This window comes from Xylaria bambusicola (genome assembly GCF_022495145.1).
Source record: "Xylaria bambusicola strain CBS 139988 unplaced genomic scaffold F5B22scaffold_93, whole genome shotgun sequence".
NCBI lineage: Eukaryota > Fungi > Ascomycota > Sordariomycetes > Xylariales > Xylariaceae > Xylaria > Xylaria bambusicola.
The window spans coordinates 22,772-47,987 of NW_025953646.1; the positions used below are offsets into that span (position 1 = coordinate 22,772).

Below are 25,216 nucleotides of genomic sequence, written 5' to 3' on the forward strand. Positions count from 1 at the left end.
TATCTTTTTTTTTCTTTCCATGTTCGGAGTGACTAGCTAGGTAGATAAGATGACCGTTCCAGGATGTCGGGCGCATTCCTTCATGTTTCAACCTGTGAGGTCAAGCTTGGCGTCAGCATGGCCCTCTGAAATAGCCCCTGAATGGCCGAAGGCCTTCAATTTCCAGCTATTTGCACATTACATGCACAGAATTTTCAGCTTCCAGAATACATACTACTTAATCGCTAAGAAAGTACAAGAATTGAGATTGCCTTTGCTGCAACACCTACTATCAATCATGCGGCTTCTAAATGCACATACGCTGGAATTCAAAAAGGTCTCCGATAACAAAGTCCCCAAGTACGCAATATTATCTCATACTTGGCTAGATGAAGAAGACGAAGTATCTTTTCATGAGTTCAATCAACCCGACGCAATCAAAAAACCCGGATATCAGAAAATCGAGTCATTCTGCGAGCTTGCCATCGCCAGCGGCTACAGCTATGTCTGGATCGACACCTGCTGCATCGACAAGGCGAGCAGCGCTGAACTGTCAGAAGCTATCAATTCTATGTTCAGGTGGTATGAGCGATCGGCCGTCTGCTTTGCGTATCTCCCAGACGTTTCTGAGGCATCGGAGCATCTTTTGGCGGAATTCGAGTATAGCCGCTGGTTCACACGGGGGTGGACTCTGCAAGAATTACTAGCACCTAAACTGGTCCTCTTCGTTGGGGCGAACTGGAAGGTCTTCGGAAACCGGGACTCTCTGGCTTATCCAATTAGTAGTATCACGCGCATTGAGAGCCGTTATCTGACTTCACGTGCCGCCGAGTTGCACTACCGCGCATCGGATAAGCCGTATTACGATGCCGGTGAGGGCCACTTCGAGCGAATGGACAAGATCCATGCGGCTACTGTGGCTGAGAAGTTGAGTTGGGCGGCAACGCGCGAGACCACTAGAAGCGAAGATATAGCCTACTGTTTGTTAGGGTTGTGTGAAGTTAATATGCCTCTCTTGTACGGGGAAGGCTCGAACGCATTCCTTCGGCTACAAGAAGCAATTATTCGTCAAAAGTTCGATCCGACCCTGTTCGCATGGAATGTGGTTATTGAAAATGAAGAGGGACAGAGGACTTTAAGGCCAGAGAAACCTGTCCCTTCTTCGAAATGGAAATCGGCTGGCAAAGTTTTACTCGGTATAGATAATCCCTGGAGACACCGCAACGGCGATGAATTTCGATTGTTGAACTTTACGTGCCCAAAGATTCTGGCACCGAGTCCTCTCTGCTTTTCAGGGTGCACCGATTATATCAACATGCAAGTTAGTCTGGACTGGGATCTGACTAGTAGAGGATTTTCTATTAGCCTCCCCGCTTCTATGAACACGAACCCATGCATGCTGCTCCCATGCCATAGAAAGGACGATCCGTGGCATCTTATAGGAATCCCCCTCGATAGCTACCCTGGCGGGCTATTCGACCGCGCAGCCGCCCCTATTGAGTTCATTGACCGCAAGAAATGGCACATATGGCTACAGCGCCGTTTAATGCTGTCCACGTTTGCGCCCGGGTGGAAACAAATACGACAGTCGAGCTGGGAGAGGTTGCGGATATATGTGGACGCGAAGCTCCAGTGCCTCGACTTAGCCGTCTCACGAGACGTGTTCCAGCTATCAGATGGCATGGGGTGCGAATGGCCTAATCGAAGGGTCAATCAGCCACTATTTCGGTTATTGATTAGGTCGCGGGAGACGGACAAGACTTATATTGTCGATGTTGAAGCAGCGATGATCCCATCAAAACACCTTCAACTCCTGTTTCCTGGGTCGATGCATGTGCGTTTTAATCACTATATCCGTAGCGTCGGACAAGCGACTGGATTGACCCCGGTCGATTGGAACAACTGGCAACTCATTGAGACGTCAAGAGACAGCCGCGGGCCTGAGCCTCTGCTGGTAAATGTTGAACAAGTTGACTCGACTCACGCTTCAGAATATCTACTCCGCATCAGCGATCCGTACGAAATAAGAAGTAAGAAAGAAAAAAAATTATTCACCATTCTTCAGAATTATCAGGAGAATATGTTGGACTTGCGCAAAGCGAGAGAAAGTTTGCTACAGAGAATATCCCTGTTCCCTGATATGGTCGGAGCTTATATTCCTCTACCAATCCAACACCTGTTCTCTGATCTTTATTACCAAGTCACGTTATCTTGTGGATGCATATTCACGGCTTGGTCCCTGGGTCTCCTGTCTGTACAGATGCAGTGTGACCTTTGGTGTGTTTTTCTGTGCTCTAGGATATACAAAATGATTGCCTGGGCAGGTATAATTCATGTTATAACGTACCGCGCTCTGCCTGCGGTATGCTATCTGGCGCCCGAGGCCTCACCCAATATTGCTCGTTATAGGACCTGGATAGCGACTATATCCATAGTGCCAATATTCTCCGAGATAATTCCACTTCCCGACGGCGCATGGCTCGTGTGCCTGTCAGTCCCAGCATTGTCAACCTTTCTTGGGATTCAAAGCCTCAGCGGGTACCGGTACGTAGCTTTGATGCTTGGTATAGGGCTGCTTTCACCCCTCGTGGGGATCCTCATCACTGTCCCTAATATTAGTGCGGACATTATGGCGGTCGGTGTCTGGGTAATGCATCTCTGGATCAATTATAGCAATGGAAGCGATTGTGAGTGGTTCACGGCATTGTGGTGTTACACAAGCGTCTATATGTTCTTGCCGTCAAGAAACACAGAGCAGGCGGATTGCCAACTCAATCCTTTTGCTTTGCTTGTAGAAGATGGAATCCGGCGGTATCAGCTTTCAATTTATGGGCACCAGTAATACGGAGAACCGCGATGGTTCAAAAGAAGACCAAACAAGACCCTTCGCTTCTAAAAGCTTCATCTTATCTTGAGCTATTGGTCCATGAGGCAAGTGCATAGCTCAGGTTTCGCTATCTTCTTGCCGGAATAAGAGGTTTACCTATTATCGCCATTAACTATTCACGTTCCTTGTTATTTCACCCCAAATAGCACTGTTCCTAAAGTCGCACAATCATTTTCCAAGTCTCAAGCGCTGAAGCGTACGTGCGTGACGACGGATAAGGTTCCCGTCAGGCCCCAACGGATGCTTTCATCGGGACGCGGCATGGCGGACTTTGAGAGGCCAAAACAACCCTCTCTGCAAGGGGCTGTAGCCGGGGTCCAAAGGCTTTCAGGATGGAAGCACAATAGTTGGCGTCGGCGGCGCTACTGGTGATAGACAGTCCGAAATAAATAATAGATTAGGTGGTGCCCCGGCCACTACGGAGCACCAAGATTTTGCAACAAATTACCTACCTAACCTAGTTCATTCTAGGTATGTGAGCCCCCCCGTGTAAAGGTTCAATTCAGCTCCTTGTAGACACTCCAATAGAGAAAAGCAGAAAACAAGATCTCGGACCACCCGGAATTTTGATTCAAAAAAAGGAGGGATGATCAAGTACGGATGGGTGCATCATGGTGTGCGTACGCGGTGAAACCAAGCACCTCGGCGCCCAGATAAGCATTTTCTTCACCCACCAAATAAGCACTTTAGCTTTTGGCCAAGGCTCAGAGCTAGGCGGTATCAGTGTTGGTCAATCATTCCCCGTGGAGAACTAGCTACAGTAAGCTCACTCCCGCCATTCATTCCATTACCTTGATAGCTGTCTATAATGGACTATGTAAGTTTCCCGACATGATACCGGAATCAGCTGAGATGGTAAATCGACTTACTCTAGAGAAGCATGTCTTAGCCCCCTCATCCCTGCTTAGCTGCTGAGTGTCGAGGGCGTCGAGAGTGTCTAAGACTCGCTTGGTCATGAAATTCCCACTGACATGGCGTCTCTGTACCACTTCCCTGAATCCCCTGCTTCTCCTGCTCTGCTCAGCGTTCTGGATGGTCCCGTCAGCCACCATGGTTTACCAGCCTGTCTCCTCCTTCCTGAATGCGTTGGGTCGACTTTGCTCATTCTCAAGACTTGGCTCTTGTCTCATTTGGGATTTAGGGCAACCAGCTAGTAGCTAGTCAGTGGGTTCTTAGTTCGATTGTTCGGTAGTTCGGTATAACTAAAGCGAAGCTACTCGGGAGTTGAGTTCTGGGCAGTTTCTGGGGAACACTGGGGAAAGCAATCTGGGGCCGTCCTCGACGTCCTATCCTCACCGAGTCAACAAGCCAACAACGAATTCCGCCCTCAAGAATGCATTCCAGTCGTTGCCTGGTCCATTCGTCCATTCCACTATCCTTCATGGCCACATTGCTACTATCCTACTGCTACCCATACCCTAACCCAGTGCTACCTCAAAATGCTTTTTTCTGTATCCTCCTACCTACAATTACCACCCTACATACCGCCTTTTATGTCATTCCTTGTACTGACATGTCGTTCTAAACCCCTTCTCACCAATTCAAGTGGCTCTTCAAAGTGACAAAGGATATTGCACTGCATTAACGATACACTGTATGTGGAGTCGCTACCAAGCGTATCCCGTCTCCCCGGTTTCCCCAGTCTGTCTGTGTTCGCCATACGAGCTAGCCCCCCGCCATTCGGTCCTATCCCTAGGCGCTTGCTCCAGTGACGAAGTGAAACCTGCTTGTCTTGCACGTAACTGTCCTACTTGAAGGATTGCAGTGGCTAGGATCCACCTTCTAGTAGTCTCGTATGATTAATATACGCACCTATCACGACCCTGGCCTCACCTAGGGACGCGGTGTTAGTTGCAGCTGTATCACGCGGGCACATGCAGTGAATAAAGACCGAAGCTTACATCTAGAACATGTGGCCGAGATCTGCAGATGCCATATAAAAACACAGTTCGCTCGTACTGTTGTTCTGTGTTTCTTGAAGCTCCCTTGGTGATCCGTCGCCTATCCCAGGAATCTGGTAACTTAGCGAGCAATTCAGTATGTCGTCAACCAATGTTGAGGGCGAAAAACCCGCGGTGCACAATGGCAGCGACGCGGATGTCAAGGTCGAGCGGGTTGTCTCCCAAGAAGAGCACGCTTACGACCTGGATACGAGGGCCAAGGTCTCTGATTATAAGGCCGACGCAATCGATGCAGAGAACGCGGAACACAACATGGGCGTACTGGAGGCCGTTAGAGCCTACCCCATGGCGACCTTCTGGGCCTTCGTCATGTCTTTCACCATTGTAAGCTGCCTTATATATCTGTTCGACCTGGAGATCTCTGCAAGGCTAACACCACCATAAGATTATGGAATCCTACGATGTCTTCCTCTGTAACAACTTCGTCGCCTTGCCTGCGTTCAGAGAAAAATACGGTGTAATGCATGAGGGTAATTGGTACATCACGACATCGTGGCAGTCGGCGCTCCAGGTATCTGGACAACTTGGTGCTCTTATCGGCGTCTTCCTTGCTGGTCCACTCACCAGCTGGATCGGTTATCGCTGGGCGACACTAGCCGGCCTCATGTTCCTGAACGGTTTTATCTTCCTCTTCTACTTTGCCAACTCGCTTCCACTTATTTTCGTTTCTCAGCTCCTTGAGGGCTTGCCGTGGGGTATCTTCATCGCCAATGCACCGGCATACTGTAGTGAGATTGTGCCGCTCCCACTTCGAGCCCCTGCTACCCAAATGCTGCAAATGTTCTGGGCCATTGGCAGTATCATTGTTGGCGCCGTGACCTACGTCTACAACCCTGTCAGGAATGAAAGTGCTTTCAAGTATGCTCTCCTTTAGTTCGATGCAAACGTTTCGCTAACGACGAGGAACTAGGATTCCCATTGCACTTCAATGGATATTCCCCACCCCGCTCGCTATCCTTATCTTCCTTGCACCAGAGTCTCCCTGGTGGCTAGTTCGGAAGGGACGTCTTGAAGAAGCAGCAAATGCTGTTGGACGTCTGGGACGCAGGTCGAGACTGAATGTCAACGAGACCGTAGCTATGATGCGTCGTGTGGTGGAACTCGAGAAGACCGAGAAGGAACCCAACCATCTCGAATTGTTCAAGGGCACTGATCTTTACCGTACCCTCATCGTGTGCGGTGTCTACGCGGCACAGAATCTTACGGGCAACTTGATTGCTAACCAGGCCGTCTTCTTCTTCGAGCGTGAGTCGTGATCAGTGTTAACATACCCGAGCGTGTATACTAACTCCAAGCACAGAGGCTGGTGTATCGACCAATACCGCGTTCGCCCTCGGTCTAGTCGTATCTGGACTGCAGATAGTCTTCGTCATGCTTTCCTGGATCCTCACCTCGTACCTCGGCCGACGTACCATCTACCTCTGGGGCTCTGCTTTCAACGTCGTCCTCCTGATCGCCCTTGGTGTCGCAGCCTCTGTTGGCATGTCTGTCGCAGCCTCCAACGCGCAAGCGAGCTTGGGTCTAATTATCTCGGTCTTATTCACCCTCGGACCTGCGCCCGCGTCGTGGGTTATTATTGGCGAAACCTCTTCTATTCGCCTCAGACCTCTCACCACTGGAGTTGGACGCGCTTCATATTATCTCGTTGAGATTCCTCTCATCTTCCTCTCTAGTTGGCTGCTCAACCCCACGGTAAGATTCCCGTCCCTTGGCAACTTTGCGGTGATAATTGCTGACATATATCCTAATCACAGGGTGGAAATCTTGGTGGCAAGTGTGGCTACGTCTGGGGAGGCACCGGCCTGTTCTGCTTCGTCGTGGCGTACTTCTGGCTGCCTGAGATGAGAGGCCGGTCGTACCGTGAGATTGACATATTGTTTAGGCGCAAGGTGCCGGCACGCCAGTGGAAGAAGACAGTTATTGATGTGCATGATGACGAGTAGATGCAGACAGGGCCAGTGAAGTCGTGGATGCGAAGAAGAAAGTCGCGGCTGAAAGAGGATCATAGTATAGAATTGTAATACCCCTCATGCTGATTAACCTGATTTTCGAGTGATATCGACCAATGCGACTTTGATGCTTGGCACCATTGCAGCTGTAACCGTCGTGCTAGACCCGATAAGGGAAAAGGAGCCATTAACGCCGATAATGCTATGCTAGTCCAAGAGATTGAAGAGATGAACAACTCTCTAGAATGGAGTTCATCAGTTTCCAACGCCGGGAGAATAAGTCCCATGAAGAACCTCTGCCTTCGGATGGGAACCCGTTCCTCCCTACCCTAATTCTTTGGAGATTGCAAGCAAATGCAGTTAAGTCCGCTGAAGGGACGGAATTTTGGCGATGAGCCTTTATACTAACCTAAGTAGAGACTGTAGAGTCGACGCTAGGGATCAGCATAGATGCAACAAGACATAACTGCAGATAATCAATTGCATGACAGTGCATATGGATAGCCCCCACGGTATTAACGTCTGAATTACTCCAATCTATCTACAACGTCATTTTTCTCTTTACAAAATTATTAGAGACATAACATAACACGTCAAATTTGACTCTTTACCGTCTCCTTTTGGCATTTTCATTTGGGCACGAAGAATACCATCATCATCAATATGCCGGAGTTTGGGGCAGCAGCCACTAGTGAGGAGGTCGTTGAGGCTTTCGTCGACCAGGTCAGGAGCCGAACATTCGTTATCACCGGTGCAGAGCAGCCGTGCATCGGAAGCTCAATGGCAATAGCCTTAGCTCGAGGCTCACCTTCTCATATTATCCTCGCTTCGAAGAATCCATCTAGAGTGAACCCTGTCCTGGCCTCAATTCGAGACGTCAACCCCGCTGTCAAGGTAACCTTTGTCCAAGTCGACATAAGTGATTGTGCCTCTGTCCGAAGCGCGGCGAACAAGATCCTGGACGTTACCGGATCTGTTATTGATGTGTTGCTAAACAGTGCTGGTAACACGGGAATCAAAGAATATACCGTTGATGATAAAGCGAGCTTTGACTTACAGGTCTTCGCCAATCAGTACGGTCACTTCCTACTGACCAACTTATTAGCTCCGGCTCTTGTGGCTGGGGCTCAAAAGGGAGGCCGTCGAGGGTCCCGTGTCATAAATCTAACCTGCCTCGGATACCGCATTAGCCCAGTGCATTTCGACCACTACAATTTCCCGAACGACAAGAACTATGATCTCTGGACCAACTACAGACAGGGCAAGATGACTAGCATCTTCTTTAGTATTGGATTATTCCAACGACTGGGGAGTCACGGAGTTAGCTCATTCGCGGCCCATCCCGGCTCTGACCCCGATACCAACGCCGGTGCAAATTTAGTCCTAGAAATTTACGACGCCATTTCTGAAGCTGCGAAACGGAACAGTGACGTGGATCCTGCCTTTGATAAGCCACGATTCAAGACATATGCACAGATCGGCGCAACTCCGTTGATAGCCGCACTCGACCCCGAGCTATCTTCCAAATCTCCCGGTTACTTAGAGAATAACCACCTGGCACAACTAGACGCGCATGTTTATAACTCCGATCAGGTGGAAAAGCATTGGAAACTGAGTGAAAGATTAGTCCATGAAGAATTCACATACTGAATTAAGTTGGAAGAGTGTCGATGAGACCGAGTTTCAATACCGGGAATAAAATCAAATTTCAGAGAACGAGGATGGCACAAAACAATCCTTCCCGTATAGCTACCTAACATATACAAATGAACACGACAGAATAAATGGATTTAGTTGCATAAAAACTTCCCTGACTCGCTTCGGAACCAATGTTCACAAGCGCTGTAGACCCGAATAATGGGCCCATCCATCATGTTGGATCCAAATAACGTCTACACCAGTTGCGCCACTGTGAACTCGATTTGGTCTGTGAATACTATGCCATACACCCCCATTAGTCGGTGTTCGTATTCCTAGTACTGCATTTAGATCTCGGGTTCTTGCCCATCTATGAAAAATGAATCCGAGATGGTCGGCCAAGAACCAACTCTGATTGTCTTGCGAAGCGTCGGCCTCTTTCCCTAAAAACGTGGCAGCACGGATTGTTGCGCAAACTTCAAAGGTTTCTTCATCCTCTATATGCAGAATGTCCAACAGGTCTCTTACACTGGGAACTGGTAGATGTGGTGCCTGCGCTCGTATACTATTGCGTATCGCGTGGAGCCCACATAAGCCGTCACCAATGGTAGGGATGATCCTTGCAGAGTCTGGAAATAGGCAATGAAAAATAAACTCTCCTTTTGCAAGAGGATCTGAAGGGGAGTCTTCTATGAAATCAACGGGAAAGCCAAACGGAACACTTGGACGATAGCCTGGAGGAAATACGAAGAACGATTCGGGAACTGATGTCGAAACCGTCCTGGGGAGTGACTGGAGATGTGATTTGAGAACTGGCTTGGAAACCGGCTTCAACACCGATTCGGATGATTCGGAGACTGGTACAGAGACTGGTTTGAGAACGGGTTGAAATAGCGATTTGGTGACTGGTTTATAGACTGGAGGCAATATAGGGGGAAGAACTGAACGGGAAGCTGTAGTGACAGCAGCCAAAAATGCAGGAGGCGAAATTTGTGTTCGCATTACATTCTCGTGAGTAGATGGTGGAGGAGAAACCTTTGAGCTTACCCGAGATCGGGAGCGGTGCTTACGTTGTTGATTTGTACGACGTGCAGCCTGACGTAGCCAAAATGCAGTAGTAAGAGGTTCCCAATCTCTTGTTGGCGCTTCCTTTACTGGAGAGAGCGGAGATGAGAATGGAGGGTTTACGGGATTTGAATTTTGGGGGTTATATTCTGGAGAAGAGCCGGCGCAAAGCTTATAATGTTGGCTTGTATATTGACCTACCCTCTCTTCTTTGGGGGTTTGATTGCCCCCTGCTCTCTGGTAAAGTGCCCTCGCTAGCGTTGATACAATGAGAGAGGCCACAATAAAAGAACTTCGAGGAAAGCGGCCGCCGATGGCGACGCGAAAGAGATATATTAACTCGAGGAGTAAAGACGCCATAGATATAATTAGGCATAGGGCAATGGCTCGGGCAGTCCATCGACACTCCCGAGTGAAATATTGCAGACGAGGGGCGGTGTCGGCGAGAATTTGATAGAAGGCAAAAATGACCCAGAAAGTCAAGAATCCTCCATTCAAATATTTGAGAAGGAACCAAGGTACAAAGGTGGTCGTGATGGCGATAACAATGGTCTCGTACAAACTTTGGAAAGTATTATTCCGCCCGAGCATCACTTGCCCCTTGGCCTTTTGCATGATTGAGTGATTTAATGGCTGGGTGATTGTTCAATGTCCTATTTACAGATTGTGTAATAACTTGGTGATGAGGCATGGGCCAAAATGCTGTTTGTTGAACATTCGTGTTCTGCGCTTTATCCCAATACCAAGTATTTATTATAATCTGCGGTTAAATTGCACAAAGAAGTACTGCGCTTTCTATCGTCTACCCGTAAAATAAATAAAAAATTCATTGTTTTCAATCAATTCTATCTTTGTTTGTATTCATTTCTGCTCATCCTTGTATTTTCTTTGCCGTAAAAAGATAATTTCTCAGCCTCTCGTGTGTGATTTTGTCTCTTATTGGCCTATTGCTATTGTTCCAACTTAGCAGGATAGAAAGCAACAGTTAGCCATTTAGGTTAGTTATGCTACCTTGGAAGAATCGGGAAGATTTGCTCCTTAAGTTTATACACCTATTTAAAGAGATTTTCCCAATATGGATGCTGCAACGGAATCGTTCATCAATGGATGACGTACAGGGAATGGCAAAGCTGAGAGTAACATTTGAATGATTATACTTACTGGCCGGCGAGATAAAGGACTTACAAGCTATGTTACTGTACATAGAGTCTCAATATTCGAAGTTTGTGCTCAAGGCCCTAAGTATTTAACACAGGTGATTATTTCCATCGATAGCTTTGACCCCTTACATGCTGAGGATGAGCGCACAGATCACAGCAATTTCGGGCTACCGACGCCGTAGACTTCACCTGGAAAAGCCCATCTTCCAGCTCTTCACACATAATCGCCAGGGGTCAAAACGAAGTTCCTCGCGATCCCCACCTTCATCGTCGCAACCGCCTAGGCAGCCGTTGGGCTGGCTCTCACGAATGAGATCCCAGTCGACGGCTGAGAGTAACTTCTCGTATATAGAAGAATTAGTATTAGAGGAATCTCCAGTCCCCAAGGTTGACGATGCGAGAGCTAGCGAAACTAACATAGTCACCAAGATAGCCTTTGAGATCGTCGTTCTAAGGCTACCTTGTTCAATCCGAGTTAAATCCTGTAAGCCAACTCACTCGAGCGCCTCATGGGAGGTCTCCGTCTCTTTTGTGGTAATAGAAATGGTGCTTTATCCTTGCTCCGTGGGCTATCAGATAGTCTTTGCGAGTATAACTTTGGCTGCACTTCTGACACTTGAATGACCTTCCTTGGCCACGACTTTCTTGGAGATGGCGATTGTAGTTGGGCTTGTTGCTGGATACGCGATTGTGCTTGCTGCAATACAACTTTGCTTGGCTATGAGCGTTCGGCGCCGTCATAGTGTTAGTAGTCGGGAAACAGGTGGTTACAGAGGTGCTCCCGGTAGAGTTGGTGACATCGGCCTTTTCTTCAAACTCAAATGAAAACGGTGACTCTGTCGAGGGTGTTTCAGGACTAAGAGGTGAAATGTGAGATAACTTGAACATTAAATCATGAATGTATTAGATAGTGTATGACCTACGTATGCCTTTGCGATGGACCGAGGTCTTGCTCTTCATCTTCAAATGCTTTCACTGCCGGCTGCTCCCACATGGCGATTTTCATCAGATAGGAGTTGAGGATTACCAAATAATTCGGTTCGTAGTTTTCATAAAAGATTTTAATGCCGCTCAGCTCTTTCGAGCTCAGCGGCGAATAACTGAGGTACGCAGCAAGGGTCAAGAAATTCCATGCCCCGCCTCTGAGAGTTGCATTCTCAAACCATGAAAGGAGACACTGTCTATTTTCAACTGCAGTGTGGGAGTGCTCATCGCGGAAGACGTAGTCAGCCATTTTGGTAAGACCAGTTCGAAGTATAGGGGCACAAAGGTAGGACTTAGAGGCTCAAGTGCCTGCCTCGTTGATAGCGCTTCCCTAAGGGGCCACGCAATATCAGCGATATATCCCCTAAGTTTAAAGATGGACACTGACCATTGATGAAAAGAACGAGTACTGTGAACGTAGCTCATCATTTCGTGGGCATTGAATCGTGTCGCTCTAATATTTGGGTTCCCGGTAATTAGAAGAAGAAGCGGTGACCCTACGGGTAGTGTTCAAAAGCTCCAACGAATGGACCTCAGTTTACCAATAACTTATCATTGTTCCTTTAAGTACACTTACTAATTTTTTACTTAGTTAGGTATCTATATACCGTATTGTTTATATAAAGTATAGCCCTAGACATTATCTATATGGAAGTATTAGCTAGAAATTTGTAGCTTCAATGTTGGTTGATTGCACTGAGGTAAAAAAAAAAAAGTGTGACTTTTGTATGCGACCCATGACAACTTCCTTAATCCAGAGGTCGCTCCACTTGATTCACTTGTACATAGGTCTTGGCTTCTTGTTCCGCCTTCCCCTGTAAATCCCCTGAACTCATATCCCCCGCAATAGGAACTCCGACGACGTTATTCTCCGTTCGCTCTAGCCTGCCTGAAACGATCAAGTTGAAAACAAACCAGAAGACCTTCCAGATGGTGTCCAACAAAATCAGCGAGGATGATAGGATTGCTATGACGCGCGTGCCAGCTGGTTTAAGCATTGGCTTCTGGCAGATATAATTCGTCGAGAAATAACTAGTGTGGACGCCAAGTGCGGGAGCTGGTGTGACAGAAGGATCAAAGGTCGTAGTAGCGAGACTCATGTCAAGCGTACTCGTGCTGCCTCTGTCGTCGGACGAATTCTGCACCTCAAGCCATGCATTCACCTCGTTCGTCAAGTTGCTCGTAAGATTCACTAGTAGGTTTTGATCCGCGAGCATATTGGGGACGGTGATGTCCTTCTGCCCAAGGTCCGTCATCGCCGTGAACCACATTGCCTTGCCTAGGATGTTCACGCCGGGCCAGATAGTCGGATACGGTGACCCATAGTGTCCTACGCCGGTGCCACCGCCCTGTGACAATGATGGGATCGTGGTGTTAAGGCAGAGGTTATTCTCGGTGGTACAATATATCTGGAAGAAGTCATCACTTATAACCTCGTCCGGGCCCCCGACGCTCGCAGTGGACTGCCGCGTTAGATTGATGAACGCTGAGTACGTATACGCGGAATACATATTATTCGGGTCACCCCAGGGCCTGCTGAGCGAGGCGTTGTAATACGCGTGGCTAGTCACGAGGTAGTACAATGACAGCAAAGATTCACCCCAGAATAGGCTTGCTGACGATGTCCTGTTTCTAAGCAGGAAGTGTGGGCGGTCGTCTATGAGGTTGTATGCGCCCTCAAGAATAAAGTATGTGTTCGTATTCTTCTGTTTTGGCGTTTCGACCTTGATGGCGCACATCGCTTGTGGTTTGATGTCAAGTCCTACGCGTGAGCGGGCATTGAGGAGTGGACCCTGGCTAAATTTTCCGTTGACGGTGATCCCGACACTCGTTACGTTGCAGTCATTTAGGGCGTGTTCGCGGTATGGCAAGGCTCCCAGGTTTTCTATCGTCCCATTATCGTACTGTTGCCAGACTTTCCTGATGGTATAAGGCAGCGCATAGTTTCTTGTGAAGATCTCGCTGTTGACTGGAAGCGAGGTGTAATCACATGACACATTCGTGTTCCGGCGCAAAATGCTAAAGAAGCTATTAGAATGATGCTCGGCTCGCAAGGCGCGGATGTCATTGGTTGTGGTAGCGACGAGCTGGTAACTTTGGGTTATTATGTTGACGAACAGAACGCTTGCGATCGCGATAAGCACCCCTACTGCTACAAGAGGGGTAAGCCACTTGTAAGGGTATTCCCTTCTAAGTGGATAGGAGAAGCGATACATAATGTCGAGCGGCCTAGCAACTGCTGTTTAGTTCCTTTGTTGGCACGATCCTCAGACCTTTTTCACGATTTCTCGAAATCCATTTCTCAGGAAGACCAAGTTTGCTATCTCGAAGCGACACACTCGACATTAATATTGCCAATCAGCCCCCTTATTCTTTTGCCTTTCAATGATCAAGTCCTATTCAAGGGTCATTCAGGCCAGCTTACACCGCACTGGCTCGGTTACTTCTTATAGAACCGTGGTCCGATTCTAAGCCCCCAAATCCTAAAATTCATCTGACGCGCCCTAATCAATTGTGTGCAAACCAGTTGCACCCCATGTATCAGATCTAATAACGGAAAGATGTTGCGATATCCGCATCCAGGGCTTACGGGTTTGAAGCATCCTTTAATTTTATTCTCGACATTAAGTAAAAAATCTACAATTTTAAAGGCTTCTATACCAACGCTACAACATTTGTATGCAATACTAAGTAGTAGCATTTAATCCCTTGGCTGATATTTGATAACCTAAAATACTGGCACAGATTACTGCAAGGTGAAGAGAACCATTAATAGAGCTGACGAAGGAACCTTCGTGAATCTGACTTATAGATAAATTATGGGTTTCCTCTCATTTAAACGACTCGGCTCACATAAATGATTCCGTCCTCATCACTGCCGTTTATGACTGATTAGGCTCCTTACATCCATAGAGATTAAGGCCTGCTTCGGGCTCCTATCATTTATTCAGGTTACCAGCTGCTTCGAAGTGAGAAGGAGAGAGCAAAGAAAATAAATTACTGTCAGACAGCAGACAGGCTCCTCCCCACTCTCGCATGCGGCTTCGAAAGCGGCATAAGAAGCAGGGGGTGGGTTAACTGCAAGAATGGTTTAGTATATCCGTACTCGGGTATCATAGTATTAGGCAAGAATGCGTCAATACCCTTTACGCAACTATTTAGCAAACGTGTTAGGCCGGTAATCATCATATATCAAATGCAATACGTTTGAGTTGACTGAGAGAAAGCAAGTGTCTTTGATTTGATACGTAAACTTACTCAAGATAGAAATCGAAATCCAAAGAGACCTTCGCATCCAAAGCGGCCTTCGCATCCTCAGGGAGGCAGCATGATGCATCTGTAAACAGTAGTTCTGTACATGGCTTATAGACTCGACTCTGTAGCTGGAATGGCGATGCTGAAGCAGCGCTGATGCAGCTTGCGGCAATCAATATAAGATACTTCATTGTAAAAAGAGGGCCAGAATCAATGTTGTTCTCAGGGAAACTTTTATGAGTGGGATGAGGCCTCTCGATATTCCAGGGAAACAAGACCTCTTTATATCTATGCGAGTGAAGAGCGAGCTGAATATACCTGTCAATACTGAGGACTTCTGGGTGCTGGTTCTCCGCTACATGTGGTACAGAAAGGCCGATCACAATGTTCGACAAAGAGGTGAGCCTGAAATAATTCGCAACTAGTCGTTTTTGGTATGTCCAGTGTAAGCTGTAACTAGAGCCAGATAACTTGCAATGGGTCAGATGAATTCCCGGAGATTCATGATTCGCTTCGTGTGGTTACTCACGGAACACGCCATTGAGCCATCGCCGAAGTGATGTTTCAGCGGCTGGTGATCTAGAAGAAGCCAGTCAGGCAGCTAGCTGATCAGCATTTACATTCAGTGATATCCTCGTACTCCCACTGGGTGGCGCGCTAGTAACTAGGCTAACAAGCTGAATGCAATCGGACAATTAGATCATCATGCATTTATTTGATTAGTCACCGTTCACTTGGCTGCTATGGTTGAACAGATGCCCGGGGAACTGCAGTCAAACTTGAATGACATAGGAGCTTCTGACGACAAAGGTTTTGAATTGAAGTTATTCACAGTATAATAGGCGCCATATGGTTGCTAATATATGTGACTATTTGGGTCCTTTCCGTAGCCTTGGTGGCTTGATGGCTGACCTTGACTCTATATGCAATTGGATTGCCTTCCTAACTTCCCGATATGTTTCAGATATGCGGCGGTTTTAGCCTCATGTCAGATTACCTATATCGCCGCGCCGAAAGAATTAGCGGACCGGTCAAGTATCTGGTCTATGCTTAATACGCAATAGGTATGTCCAACGCCTCACCCGGATACGAATAAGACTACATAGAAGTCATCACTATAGACTGCCAGCTACTGTCGTACAAGGACATGCGATGGTGTTTAGCAGGTTCAGGCCGTGTAACAAGCGAGTTGAACGTGATATACATGGTGTCTCGTCATATGTTTCACATGAAGTCATAATGGTGTAGTGCTATCGATAAACTGACGGCCTCTAAACCGTCTTCAAGGCCTATTTAGGATAACCGGTGAATAATTGAGCAAGTGAAGATCACGTAACATCGGGTACCATCATTCATGCCTACCGGCCGGAACTAAGTCTATATCTTGTCATATACATGGAAAGTACTGATGATAGAAAAACAAGAAAGAATATCACGGCGGCATAATTTGTTCCTAAAGCTTGCCTTTTGGGAACACCTGCGTTATCTACGACCCCTACTCCTGAGGATGCCGTAATTTATCACAAGAAACTATAATGATAGCGTCTTTACTTATGAGACCTAATTACTGTTGATATGATGACTACATATGTGGAGGAGCGTACACACAAGTGTAAAGTTACTTTGGTAAGCTCGTTGACACGGATGTGGGCATGCCACAAGCTCAGTCGCAACAACCTCACGTTCAGCCTATGGCAACACTAACTCGGACCTCATTTCACAGCGCGGTGATACTGCAAACGTGCTGGTACTGAAAATTATCAGGTATTATTGCCTTTTCTGAGATAATTTCTAGCAATCAGGGGGTTTTTGATTAGTGATACTACGTGTATATGGTATAGCTTTGTCTCAGCCTAGTTGAAGCTAGATGATGTGTAAGTTGACACACGTAAGAAAGGAGGGTCACGAAATTGCTATCAGATACGGTCTAGAACGAACGAACCTCCGAAGGTACTCGTTAAATTTTCTGGACAATACTCACGAGCTCTGCCAATAAGGCACGACGCGGTTATATGAATCTATTGTGTTCCCCATGTACATCACGTAGAAGAGCCAGGCTCAAATAATTAGTAAGGGGCGAAGCATGAAGTAAATGGCGTAGATGACTAGCAAGCCACATGATAGAGAAGTTGGTAGTGACTAGGTTATGTGCAGTTTCCGACAAGGTTAGATGGCCAATACTTCAGACCACTCGCTCGAAGTAAAGACCGTCCGCTCCCGTTACCCCTTTCCAACCGGGTAAACTTAGTTGTTCTAAAAGGGTCCATTCTTTCATCCAGTTGTAAGCTGCCGGGGCGTCATCATCGAATGGCGGCCGGAAAGGCTCGTGGCCTAGGTATCCGCGCACTGTCCATCTCTCAACAGCCGCAGGAAGTGCTTCTATTAAGTTGGGCCATGCAAAACCGTTAGTGGAAAGATATATGTGACTGAACTCCAACTGTTTCAAGTTGGGTTGAGCATTAAAGAACTGCACGAGTGGTGGTGTGCCAAGAATGATGCCTCCTAATTTAAAAAATTCGAGCTGGGGGAAAACGAGCGGCATTCCGCCGTTCTTATCCGTCCCATCGCCCACCATCTTCAACAGAGAATGAGTGCCCCTTGCAGGAAGGCTTGGCCACTTACCACCTGCCATGATCGACAGACGCCGGAGAGTTGGCTGGGCATGTTTGAACAGCTCGATAAGGAGCTCGGACTTCTGAGCTCCCACATATAGGAACTCAACGTGTGTTATGTTCAAACTAATGTGTTGAAGACCCGTGAACACATGGCGTATGGCAGGAGAATCATGAAGATGCTCAACGAAGAATTCTTGTACGTGCAAATGCTTGATTCTCCGGTCCGCGGCGTAGAGTGCTCGCGCGAGGACCTCGAGGAAAAAGGTGCAGGGGAATGAGTCCCGGCGTTGCACGTCAATTTCGTAAGAACTGCAAGAAGGTTTGGAGTCAATGTCATGTCACTCACTCACTGATCGCGGGGAGCCAATTCATACTTGCAGGATTCCAGGTCTGGGAAAATAAAGGTCCCATCGAACTCCCAAGGCTTGATCACAATTTTCTCGAGGCATGTCATAACACGAAAGAGCCGTGCGAGAGCGGCTTCAACAGCCTCTTTGTTCTGCTCCTGTTCCGCAATCTTCTTGTCCCACATGGCTTGAGCGGATTCGAGGACATCTTTCTCTCTGTCCGGCCGCGCTCGCCGCCACTCCAGGGCACGCTCAATTGCGGCTTCCATGTCGGCCTCATCCTCGTAGCCATCGAGATCGAAGTCAGCCTCATCGACGGGCTCATGTTCCTCATTTTCCACTTGCATCAAGTAATCCTGCCAGAATTTCTGACGATAGTAGGCGGGGTCGAAAACGAAGGTCTTGGTGTGGCACGCCAAGGAACCATCTATGACCTCGTCAACCGCTTCAGCCAAGTTGCTGAAGTCGACGGTCTTGGTTCGCCCGACACGCCCGGGATCGAGTACAGGTTCGTTGGGACCAAAGTTCATGATGGCGGGTTCATCCTGTCGCCGGCCGGAGAACCTGAGCATCTCGAATAGTGGCCGCGAGGCTATGGCTGCGAAGCGCTTGTTTACTAGGCGCAGAGATATCAGATCAGGTGTACAAGGAAGGAAATATGCTATCCTTGACAGCAATTCAGATGGTAATGAGTCCATAGCCGGTGGGCTATGTCAGCTCTGGTCTACCTATTCCGACGATTACCTGATTCAATGGACAAAATGAATGAAACTTGTACAAACGAGCCTGGGCGGTCAAAAGAGATCAGGCGTGAGTCACATATCGTACCATCACACTTGTAAGTATGTATGAATCAAGGGTAAGAAGTTACATGTTGTTGGTCGCCATGCTCTTACTGTTGCAGGTATCTGCTTATTATCTCTTTTGTAGATGCAACACTTGGGATGGCATAGGTACTTACCTGTACTTAGCTACGGTGTTGGTTGCCTGCAGGTCTACCTACAATAGTAGGTAGTACCTAGGTAGGTAGTAGGTACTAGTCTAGGGCCCACACAACCCACTGAACCCCGCCATCTCTGCGAACCTCCTATAATTCAGCATTACGGCGCCTACAGAGGAGCGATAAAGATGTGAAGTGAAGTGAAGATAGGTATCGGATATATAGTAGATACCATTGATGATAGGATGAGCCAACGCGGCGGAAAGTGCTCTGCGAACTTACGAGACTGAAGAATCCATTACCAGCTTCGAATAGTGTAGTCAAGAAAGACTAGGACGAGGCTGTTGATTACCTCAGTTATCCCAGATAGTCTTGTTATGTTGCATAGCACTCTTGTTCACCCGCAGTTGTCTCATACATCCAACCTACTTATGACGTGAACCGCCTATTCAGAACGGAGAGGCAGATCAATACCCTACCTGGACCTAGGTATTTACTGATACACATGCTGATTTAGTAGGCAATGCAACACTCACTCATACTGTCCTCTAACCAGGGTCTATCCTATCATACCTAGTCCACACTTGAATAGATTTATTGAGTCAGCCATTGGCATTCTTAACTACCTTAGAGACCAAGGGAAATAGGAAAGATGAAAGAAATACGCAAGTGCCGTATCACAGTCGGAAGCAGACATGTGGTTTGTAGATGGTTATGCGACTTCACCTAAACCATTGCAACTGTCCGAGTCATGTGTTATGCCGCGGCGGCCGGCGGGTATTCCTAGTAGCACATTGTAGCATTTCAAAACCCCATTTTTTTTTTTTTTATTTCCCCGTCAAGCGCTGCTTGTTTTCTACTTACCTAAGACAGCCGCAGGGTTGGTTCCAGGTTGTTGCTCCCAAGTCAATCCAAGCAAGCTCTGCATCTCCTCATCTTCGTGCCTCGCCTCGCCTCCCCTTACCCACATATTTTTTTCTCCTTCGTCGAAAGCCTACGAGAGCCACTCATAATCTACCTAGTCTTAGTCTAGTGTCCAAGAGGGTCCGAGGCATGAGAGGCGGGCGACAAATTTCCCATTTTCATCCTATTCCAAGCTTGTCTGTCGTGTGTCCCTCGGTCGCCTTCCATCATCATCCACATGTAGCCATCCGGTGTGCTTCTCTTTGTTGACTTTGCCCCTTCATTCTCCCTTCCGCCCACGCGAACAACTGCCTGGTATATCTACAGCACAGCTACAGCGCCCCCCTGCACCTCCTCCCCCAGTCTGCCCAGCACTCCCCTCCGACCTGGCCACGTCGCTATGTTATGGGCCCCATGGACGGCTGTTCCTACGTTTCTCTTCATCTGTGCTCTCCTAGCCTGGTGGCTCATTGAACCGAAGACCACCCATCTCAATCTGATTGTCGCTGTCGGCTGTGCCCTGTTCTACTGGGCCATCGCCCCAGGCGTCGCCCAGTCCACGCTTGCTCGCGTGTATCAGCTAACCATTGCCATCGCCGCTTTCCTGCGACTCGACGCCTTGATTTTATATCATGCCAACATGCTTCTAACCGGTGTCGCTGTCTTGTGGTATGCGCAACACTCCCATCACACCCCTCACGCCCTACGCATTGCGACCCTGAGCCCCTCTCCTCAAGTCACTCGTAGCTAACCTAGCTGCTTCTCCATAGGCTAGCCCACCGCGCTGTCCAGACCCTAAGGAAGTCCGTGACCGATCTTATTGGTGTTCTAGGTGTCGAAGTTCCCGATGCGCCCGATGTCTCACTCGCTGGAATACGCGCTGATGCGGCTACCTTGAATTGGACGCGTCCCATACCTACTCGCCCGGTCGCAAAATTTACAATCCAGGTGAATGGCGTGAATGGTAAGTGATAAAAGCCTACGGAAACGGATTGAAAGGATGGACCGTTGACATTTGACATCTCAGTCGGTGACTCGGCAAATCAAGAGACGGCTATCACCGTGACAGGTCTAAAACCGAATCATTACTACAACATTCGAGTCATCGCCGTTGGTTATAACAACTTCCAAGCTGGTAGTCGAGTCATTCGTTTGCGAACATTCGACAGAGATGGCCGACCACAGCTCGGAGATGGACGCCTTCCTTCGAATTTCGCTCCCGATGAACAACAAATCGCCGCCCCTAACGATCACACTGAGGAAGATGGAGCATCGCGTGGACCCGCGGCTGGTGTCGAAACAGCATCCATCCCCGATAGCTCGTCCCTGTCTCCCCGCGATGTGAATCTGAACCACACAGTTGGCAGGCGCAATACTTTGACGAGGAAGCACTCTCCGTCGACAACCAGTATGGAGCAGTCTGCGAAAGACATTATAGTGGAGCACTCAGCGGAATCTTTGCAGGAGCTAGGAGCGAAATTCGAGAGTATTCGTAAAGATATTGAAGAAATTCAATTACAGATTGCCAAGGACGAAAAGGAGCACAAAGAGTTGATAGAGGAGTTGGCTGAGGAGAAGAAGGTGAAGAGGCGGGTACAAAAAGAGAAGGACGATACGACTGAGAAGTTGAAGCGCGAGATGGGGTCAACCGAGAGGGCCATGCGTAGTGCACAGCAGAGGAAAACCCAAAAGGAGAAGCTGTTGCGGGACAAGGAAGCAGAGCGACAAAAACTTCATCTGGATATGGCAAAATGGGACAAGGAGATTGCATCTATGCACAAGCGACAGGGATGTTTTGAGAAGGAAAGGGACCAGTCCCAGGAGCAAGGCGAGGCGCGAAGCGAAGACCTTCGCCAGGAAATCGCCCAGGCCCAAGCGAATCTTGCTCAAGAAGAAGCCGAACTGAAAGAGAAGGGTAGAGAATTGAAAGAAGCAGAGGACCAACGGAAAAAGCTTCCTGGCGGAGAAGAGAGCGAGGAGTGGCGAGAAAAAGACGCCGAGATCAGACGGAATTGGGACATCCGGGTGAAAGACCTACAACGGCGGATGTACGCCGCCAATCGACAGCTTCGGATGGTCAACGACTACGAGCGTGTACTTCAGACTCAGATAGCAGCGGCCCACCAGTCTGGTCTCCCCTTTATGTATAACCAGGCCAACTCATCCGGCGTTGATTTTGATCTCGCAACACAAAATCAGCTCAAAAGACGAAGCAGGAATAGCAATTCCCTATCCGCAGTTGCGATTCCTTCTCCTGGCCAGTCGTTTGCGGCGACAGATCGTCAATATGGTGCACCATCACCTTTTCCCGCAACACGGTCGACAACTATATCACCATTCGCCACAGGGCCTTACATGGATGCCAACTTACCTCTCTCAGCTCCTCTAGACGAGGAGAGCTTCAAAGCTCTTACGGGTGGTGCCCCTCTCAGCCCGACTGCCACGTCTCTTTTACCCGCTGGCATGCTCGACGATCTCCTTGATGATGATCCTCCCAGCCCTGGGTCTCTTTTGCCCCGCCATAACACCTTCGGGTCCGGTATGGGCCACGAATTTGATGCGCAATCCCCAACATCCTCGATCCGATCACCTAGTCTTATGTCTAGCCCACAAAGCTCCACGCAACATTTACCATTTTCTCAATATACTGGGGAGAATAGTGAACGCAGGTCTCTGAGGGGATTCCGGGGCGACTTTGGCACGTCTTCGTCACCAATACCAGCGACCACCCAAGCTTCCCACCGCACTCGGTTTAACTTGCCCTGGCTCCATCGAGCCCCTAAAGAAACAACGGAGGCCCCAGCACTGGGGACACTGAAACCCAATGAGAGCCAGTCTCTTCCCCGACAGGCCGAAGATGGCGAACCAGCCCCTAATAAGCGAAGGATCAGCTTCTCTGCTGGATGGAACATGTTCAACCGAGTCAGTGCACCACCGAGACCCGAGGTAATGGAAACTACTGCACCTAGTCCAAGGGGTCTTGCATCACGACGGCTCGGACTTGCGACAAACACAGGTAGTCTAGGTAGCAATATTTTCTCGGAGCGCGATCCCAATAGTCCCAGACCTCTCTCAATAGCATCATCCGAGATTCCTCGTCCCTCTACGGATAGCGGTTCTATATGGGGTCGAGGGTTGCAACCACAGAGCCGATTGTGGGCTCCGGAGGAAAGCCCCTGGAGCGCATCGCGCAACCCGTCGCGTAGGCCATCACTGCATGGGTCTCCTTCCCAGCTGAAGACGACTCTTGCTGATGCCGACGATGAAATCTTGGACGATTCTGAGCTACTTCATGCCTCGCCCAGTCAAGTTGGCATTATTGGAACCAAGCCAGTCAAGTCGCTAAGTCAACGTCTAAATCCGGCTGCACCTACATTCATGGGCGGCCTGTTTCGCCCAAAAGTAGAAAAGGAAAGAGAATCAGATAAGGAAACGAAGGAATCTAAGGACAAGTCTAAGGGTAAAGGGAAAGAAAAGGAAAAGGAGTCTAAGGAGAAAAAACCTCGACAATCCTTTACTTCTGTCTCTGATATGGGCACTACTTCTCTTGATGAGTCTCCTTCAGATCCTCGCAAATCCAGAGATACGTTCTCGGTTGATTCCCCTTCGATTACGGAATCACGTGAATCCCTCAGCCTTGAACAACCGTTTTCGCATGCGCTATCTGACCTAGCAGGAAATCTTGGGGTCAAGGAGCAGGAGAGCGGACTCAGGAAACTGCTACGTAAGGGAAGCTCTTCCAAGTTCAGCTTTTCTTCAGTACGGGGACTAGGCGGCAAAAAGGGGCCCAACAGCGTCACGAGCTCCGATCGCAATGTATCTGGAGACCGCACTAGCTTCGATGAGTTTGCGGAAGATAACAGCGCCCAGTTCCTCGGCCGCAGCTATGACAGTTTGCATAGTAGCCCTCTGATCGGACCAACCAGCGGCCCTCGGTCAGCTAAGGACAAGCCAGTTGGCTGGGGTTCGAGGTTCGCAATCAAGAAGAAGCCAGGCAAAGAAAAGGAGAGCTTGGATATTGATAGGGATGATTCAGTTTCGAGCACGGTGCCAAGTACACCAATCGTGGAAAAGTAACTTATTAGGTGTCGTAGTAGTCTTACAATGACAGTACCAGCCCATATAACAGCCTATGTGGAGTCCTCAATACCACTCATTACACTTCAATAAATGTGCCTCGTACAATAATTGGTATTGGGATTATGTCTCTAATCTTTCCCCCTTGTATTGCGTTGAATTATCAGTATAAATTGCTATGGCTAGATAATCTTCCACTCTCTTCGAGGGGTATCGCAGTGCCCAGAAAGGTTGGCGGTGAGAATTGGCAGTATCGTTTCGTGGTTCGAGCTCTGGTGCCAAAGCAATGAGGATGCTTCCATGCCAAGGCGAGATCGTCCTCTCGTAACGGCGAAATAAATAATCAAGATCCCTCAAGCCACCGCCGTACAGGACCCCTTAGCCACCCAAAGAATTGACGAAAATAATTGCGTGAACGGCGTCTTCGTAGACCGAATTCGCCTAAGCTTCTCGGCAAACCACGCCTGTCTCGCAGGGAAGATCGGACCAAGCGCTAGGGCGTTCGAAGCTCCGGCTGGGAATCACCGAACGCCGACGTGCTGCGACGCAGAGACGAATTGAATCGGATTTCACACCTCTGTATACCTGCCCGCTTAACTCCCACGAGCGCATTCTCCAAACGAGCGAATATCGACCGATATTTACCCATTCCAACTAGTTGGACCAGACGACACTAGCTAAGGCCGGCTCATGGCCGTCGCAGCCGCAGCGCAAGCGACACCGATTACGATGGCGCCAGTAGGAGGGACGGGGAGCAGGAAGGAGGAGGAAGAACGTCTACCGATGCCGTCGCGGAACCCGCTGCCGCTATCCGCTAGTCAGGAGGCGCAGGTGCGGGAGGTGTTCAATGCGCGCGTGAGGGCGCATTGTGCGGAGGATATCAAAGGTATGCTATGTTTTACCTACGGGGGATCCGGTTATGCTCCTATACCATACACCTACTACAGACATATTCTCACAATCCCTTTCGCATCTCCAGAAATACGAACAATCTCCTCCCCTAGCATAGATAGTCCTTCCAAATCATCAATAACAACGAACTAATCTTTTTTTTTTGTCCCCTTTAAACAGCGTTCGCAGACTGCGCCCGCGGCCGCACCTTCAGCGTCCCGTTCGCGTGCCGCGCGCTCTCGCACGCCATGAACAACTGCATGCTCGCGCACGCGACGCCCGAAGAGCACGACCGCGCCCGCGAGGACTGGTTCGCGGCCCGCATGACGCGCGCCCGCGAGCGCGAGCGCAAGGAGCGCCGCAAGCTCGAGCAGGAGAAGTTCCATCGCGAGTGGTGGGGTCTGCCGGATCGCGACCCGGAGGATCTCCGGCGGGAGCTCGAGAAGCTGGAGCGGCCGGAGCGCATTGGGGGCGCTGTGCGAAGGCGGGATCCTCCGCCTTCTACATCTACATCTACGCCGACGACGGAGGGTGGGGAGAAGAGGTAGTTGGTGCTGTTTTTTGG

General features: G+C 48.8%; 9 protein-coding genes across 9 annotated transcripts; 5 read left to right on the plus strand and 4 right to left on the minus strand.

Moving 5' to 3' along the window:
* Positions 1–277: 277 nt before the first annotated feature.
* On the plus strand, positions 278–1,715 carry F5B22DRAFT_640451 (heterokaryon incompatibility protein-domain-containing protein; the record flags this gene model as incomplete). The annotated part of the gene is made up of 2 exons (XM_047977855.1): positions 278–1,479; positions 1,649–1,715. 2 exons carry the CDS (start codon positions 278–280, stop codon positions 1,713–1,715), a joined length of 1,269 nt encoding a protein of 422 aa, XP_047824913.1.
* A 3,038-nt stretch (positions 1,716–4,753) lies between these two features.
* F5B22DRAFT_576571 (alpha-glucosides permease MPH2/3) lies at positions 4,754–6,800 on the plus strand. Its single transcript, XM_047973211.1, has 5 exons — positions 4,754–5,151; positions 5,213–5,685; positions 5,738–6,072; positions 6,128–6,519; positions 6,582–6,800. The coding sequence occupies exons 1-5, from the start codon at positions 4,906–4,908 to the stop codon at positions 6,768–6,770; spliced, it is 1,635 nt and encodes a 544-aa protein (XP_047824914.1). The 5' UTR covers positions 4,754–4,905; the 3' UTR covers positions 6,771–6,800.
* A 524-nt stretch (positions 6,801–7,324) lies between these two features.
* On the plus strand, positions 7,325–8,581 carry F5B22DRAFT_630843 (uncharacterized protein). Its single transcript, XM_047976576.1, has one exon. It carries the CDS (start codon positions 7,440–7,442, stop codon positions 8,424–8,426), a length of 987 nt encoding a protein of 328 aa, XP_047824915.1. The 5' UTR covers positions 7,325–7,439; the 3' UTR covers positions 8,427–8,581.
* Positions 8,582–8,609: 28 nt separating this feature from the next.
* On the minus strand, positions 8,610–10,094 carry F5B22DRAFT_662682 (uncharacterized protein; the record flags this gene model as incomplete). Its single annotated transcript, XM_047980465.1, has 1 exon — positions 8,610–10,094. One exon carries the CDS (start codon positions 10,092–10,094, stop codon positions 8,610–8,612), a length of 1,485 nt encoding a protein of 494 aa, XP_047824916.1.
* Positions 10,095–10,824: 730 nt separating this feature from the next.
* F5B22DRAFT_652478 (uncharacterized protein) lies at positions 10,825–11,873 on the minus strand (the record flags this gene model as incomplete). Its single annotated transcript, XM_047979612.1, has 4 exons — positions 10,825–11,051; positions 11,138–11,357; positions 11,411–11,495; positions 11,563–11,873. 4 exons carry the CDS (start codon positions 11,871–11,873, stop codon positions 10,825–10,827), a joined length of 843 nt encoding a protein of 280 aa, XP_047824917.1.
* A 307-nt stretch (positions 11,874–12,180) lies between these two features.
* F5B22DRAFT_630844 (uncharacterized protein) lies at positions 12,181–14,226 on the minus strand. Its single transcript, XM_047976577.1, has 2 exons — positions 14,151–14,226; positions 12,181–14,083 (listed from the first exon to the last, which is right to left on the minus strand). Exon 2 carries the CDS (start codon positions 13,837–13,839, stop codon positions 12,373–12,375), a length of 1,467 nt encoding a protein of 488 aa, XP_047824918.1. The 5' UTR covers positions 13,840–14,083; positions 14,151–14,226; the 3' UTR covers positions 12,181–12,372.
* Positions 14,227–16,585: 2,359 nt separating this feature from the next.
* F5B22DRAFT_630845 (uncharacterized protein) lies at positions 16,586–18,834 on the minus strand. The gene is made up of 2 exons (XM_047976578.1): positions 17,868–18,834; positions 16,586–17,802 (listed from the first exon to the last, which is right to left on the minus strand). Exons 1-2 carry the CDS (start codon positions 18,536–18,538, stop codon positions 17,061–17,063), a joined length of 1,413 nt encoding a protein of 470 aa, XP_047824919.1. The 5' UTR covers positions 18,539–18,834; the 3' UTR covers positions 16,586–17,060.
* Positions 18,835–20,083: 1,249 nt separating this feature from the next.
* Positions 20,084–23,760, plus strand: F5B22DRAFT_652481 (uncharacterized protein; the record flags this gene model as incomplete). Its single annotated transcript, XM_047979613.1, has 3 exons — positions 20,084–20,352; positions 20,454–20,647; positions 20,711–23,760. 3 exons carry the CDS (start codon positions 20,084–20,086, stop codon positions 23,758–23,760), a joined length of 3,513 nt encoding a protein of 1,170 aa, XP_047824920.1.
* Positions 23,761–24,450: 690 nt separating this feature from the next.
* F5B22DRAFT_652482 (uncharacterized protein) lies at positions 24,451–25,199 on the plus strand (the record flags this gene model as incomplete). The annotated part of the gene is made up of 2 exons (XM_047979614.1): positions 24,451–24,646; positions 24,841–25,199. The coding sequence occupies 2 exons, from the start codon at positions 24,451–24,453 to the stop codon at positions 25,197–25,199; spliced, it is 555 nt and encodes a 184-aa protein (XP_047824921.1).
* Between the last annotated feature and the right edge of the window lie 17 nt (positions 25,200–25,216).

Bases quoted from the DNA above. Each gene is read 5' to 3' on its own strand.
- F5B22DRAFT_576571 (XM_047973211.1), top strand. From the start codon at position 4,906: ATGTCGTCAACCAATGTTGAGGGCGAAAAACCCGCGGTGCACAATGGC. The intron at 5,152-5,212 runs GTAAGCTGCCTT...CACCACCATAAG, and splicing joins TCGTCATGTCTTTCACCATT to ATTATGGAATCCTACGATGT. The intron at 5,686-5,737 runs GTATGCTCTCCT...ACGAGGAACTAG, and splicing joins AGGAATGAAAGTGCTTTCAA to GATTCCCATTGCACTTCAAT.
- F5B22DRAFT_630843 (XM_047976576.1), top strand. From the start codon at position 7,440: ATGCCGGAGTTTGGGGCAGCAGCCACTAGTGAGGAGGTCGTTGAGGCT.
- F5B22DRAFT_630844 (XM_047976577.1), bottom strand. From the start codon at position 13,839: ATGTATCGCTTCTCCTATCCACTTAGAAGGGAATACCCTTACAAGTGG.
- F5B22DRAFT_630845 (XM_047976578.1), bottom strand. From the start codon at position 18,538: ATGGACTCATTACCATCTGAATTGCTGTCAAGGATAGCATATTTCCTT. The intron at 17,803-17,867 runs GTATGAATTGGC...ACCTTCTTGCAG, and splicing joins CCAGACCTGGAATCCTGCAA to TTCTTACGAAATTGACGTGC.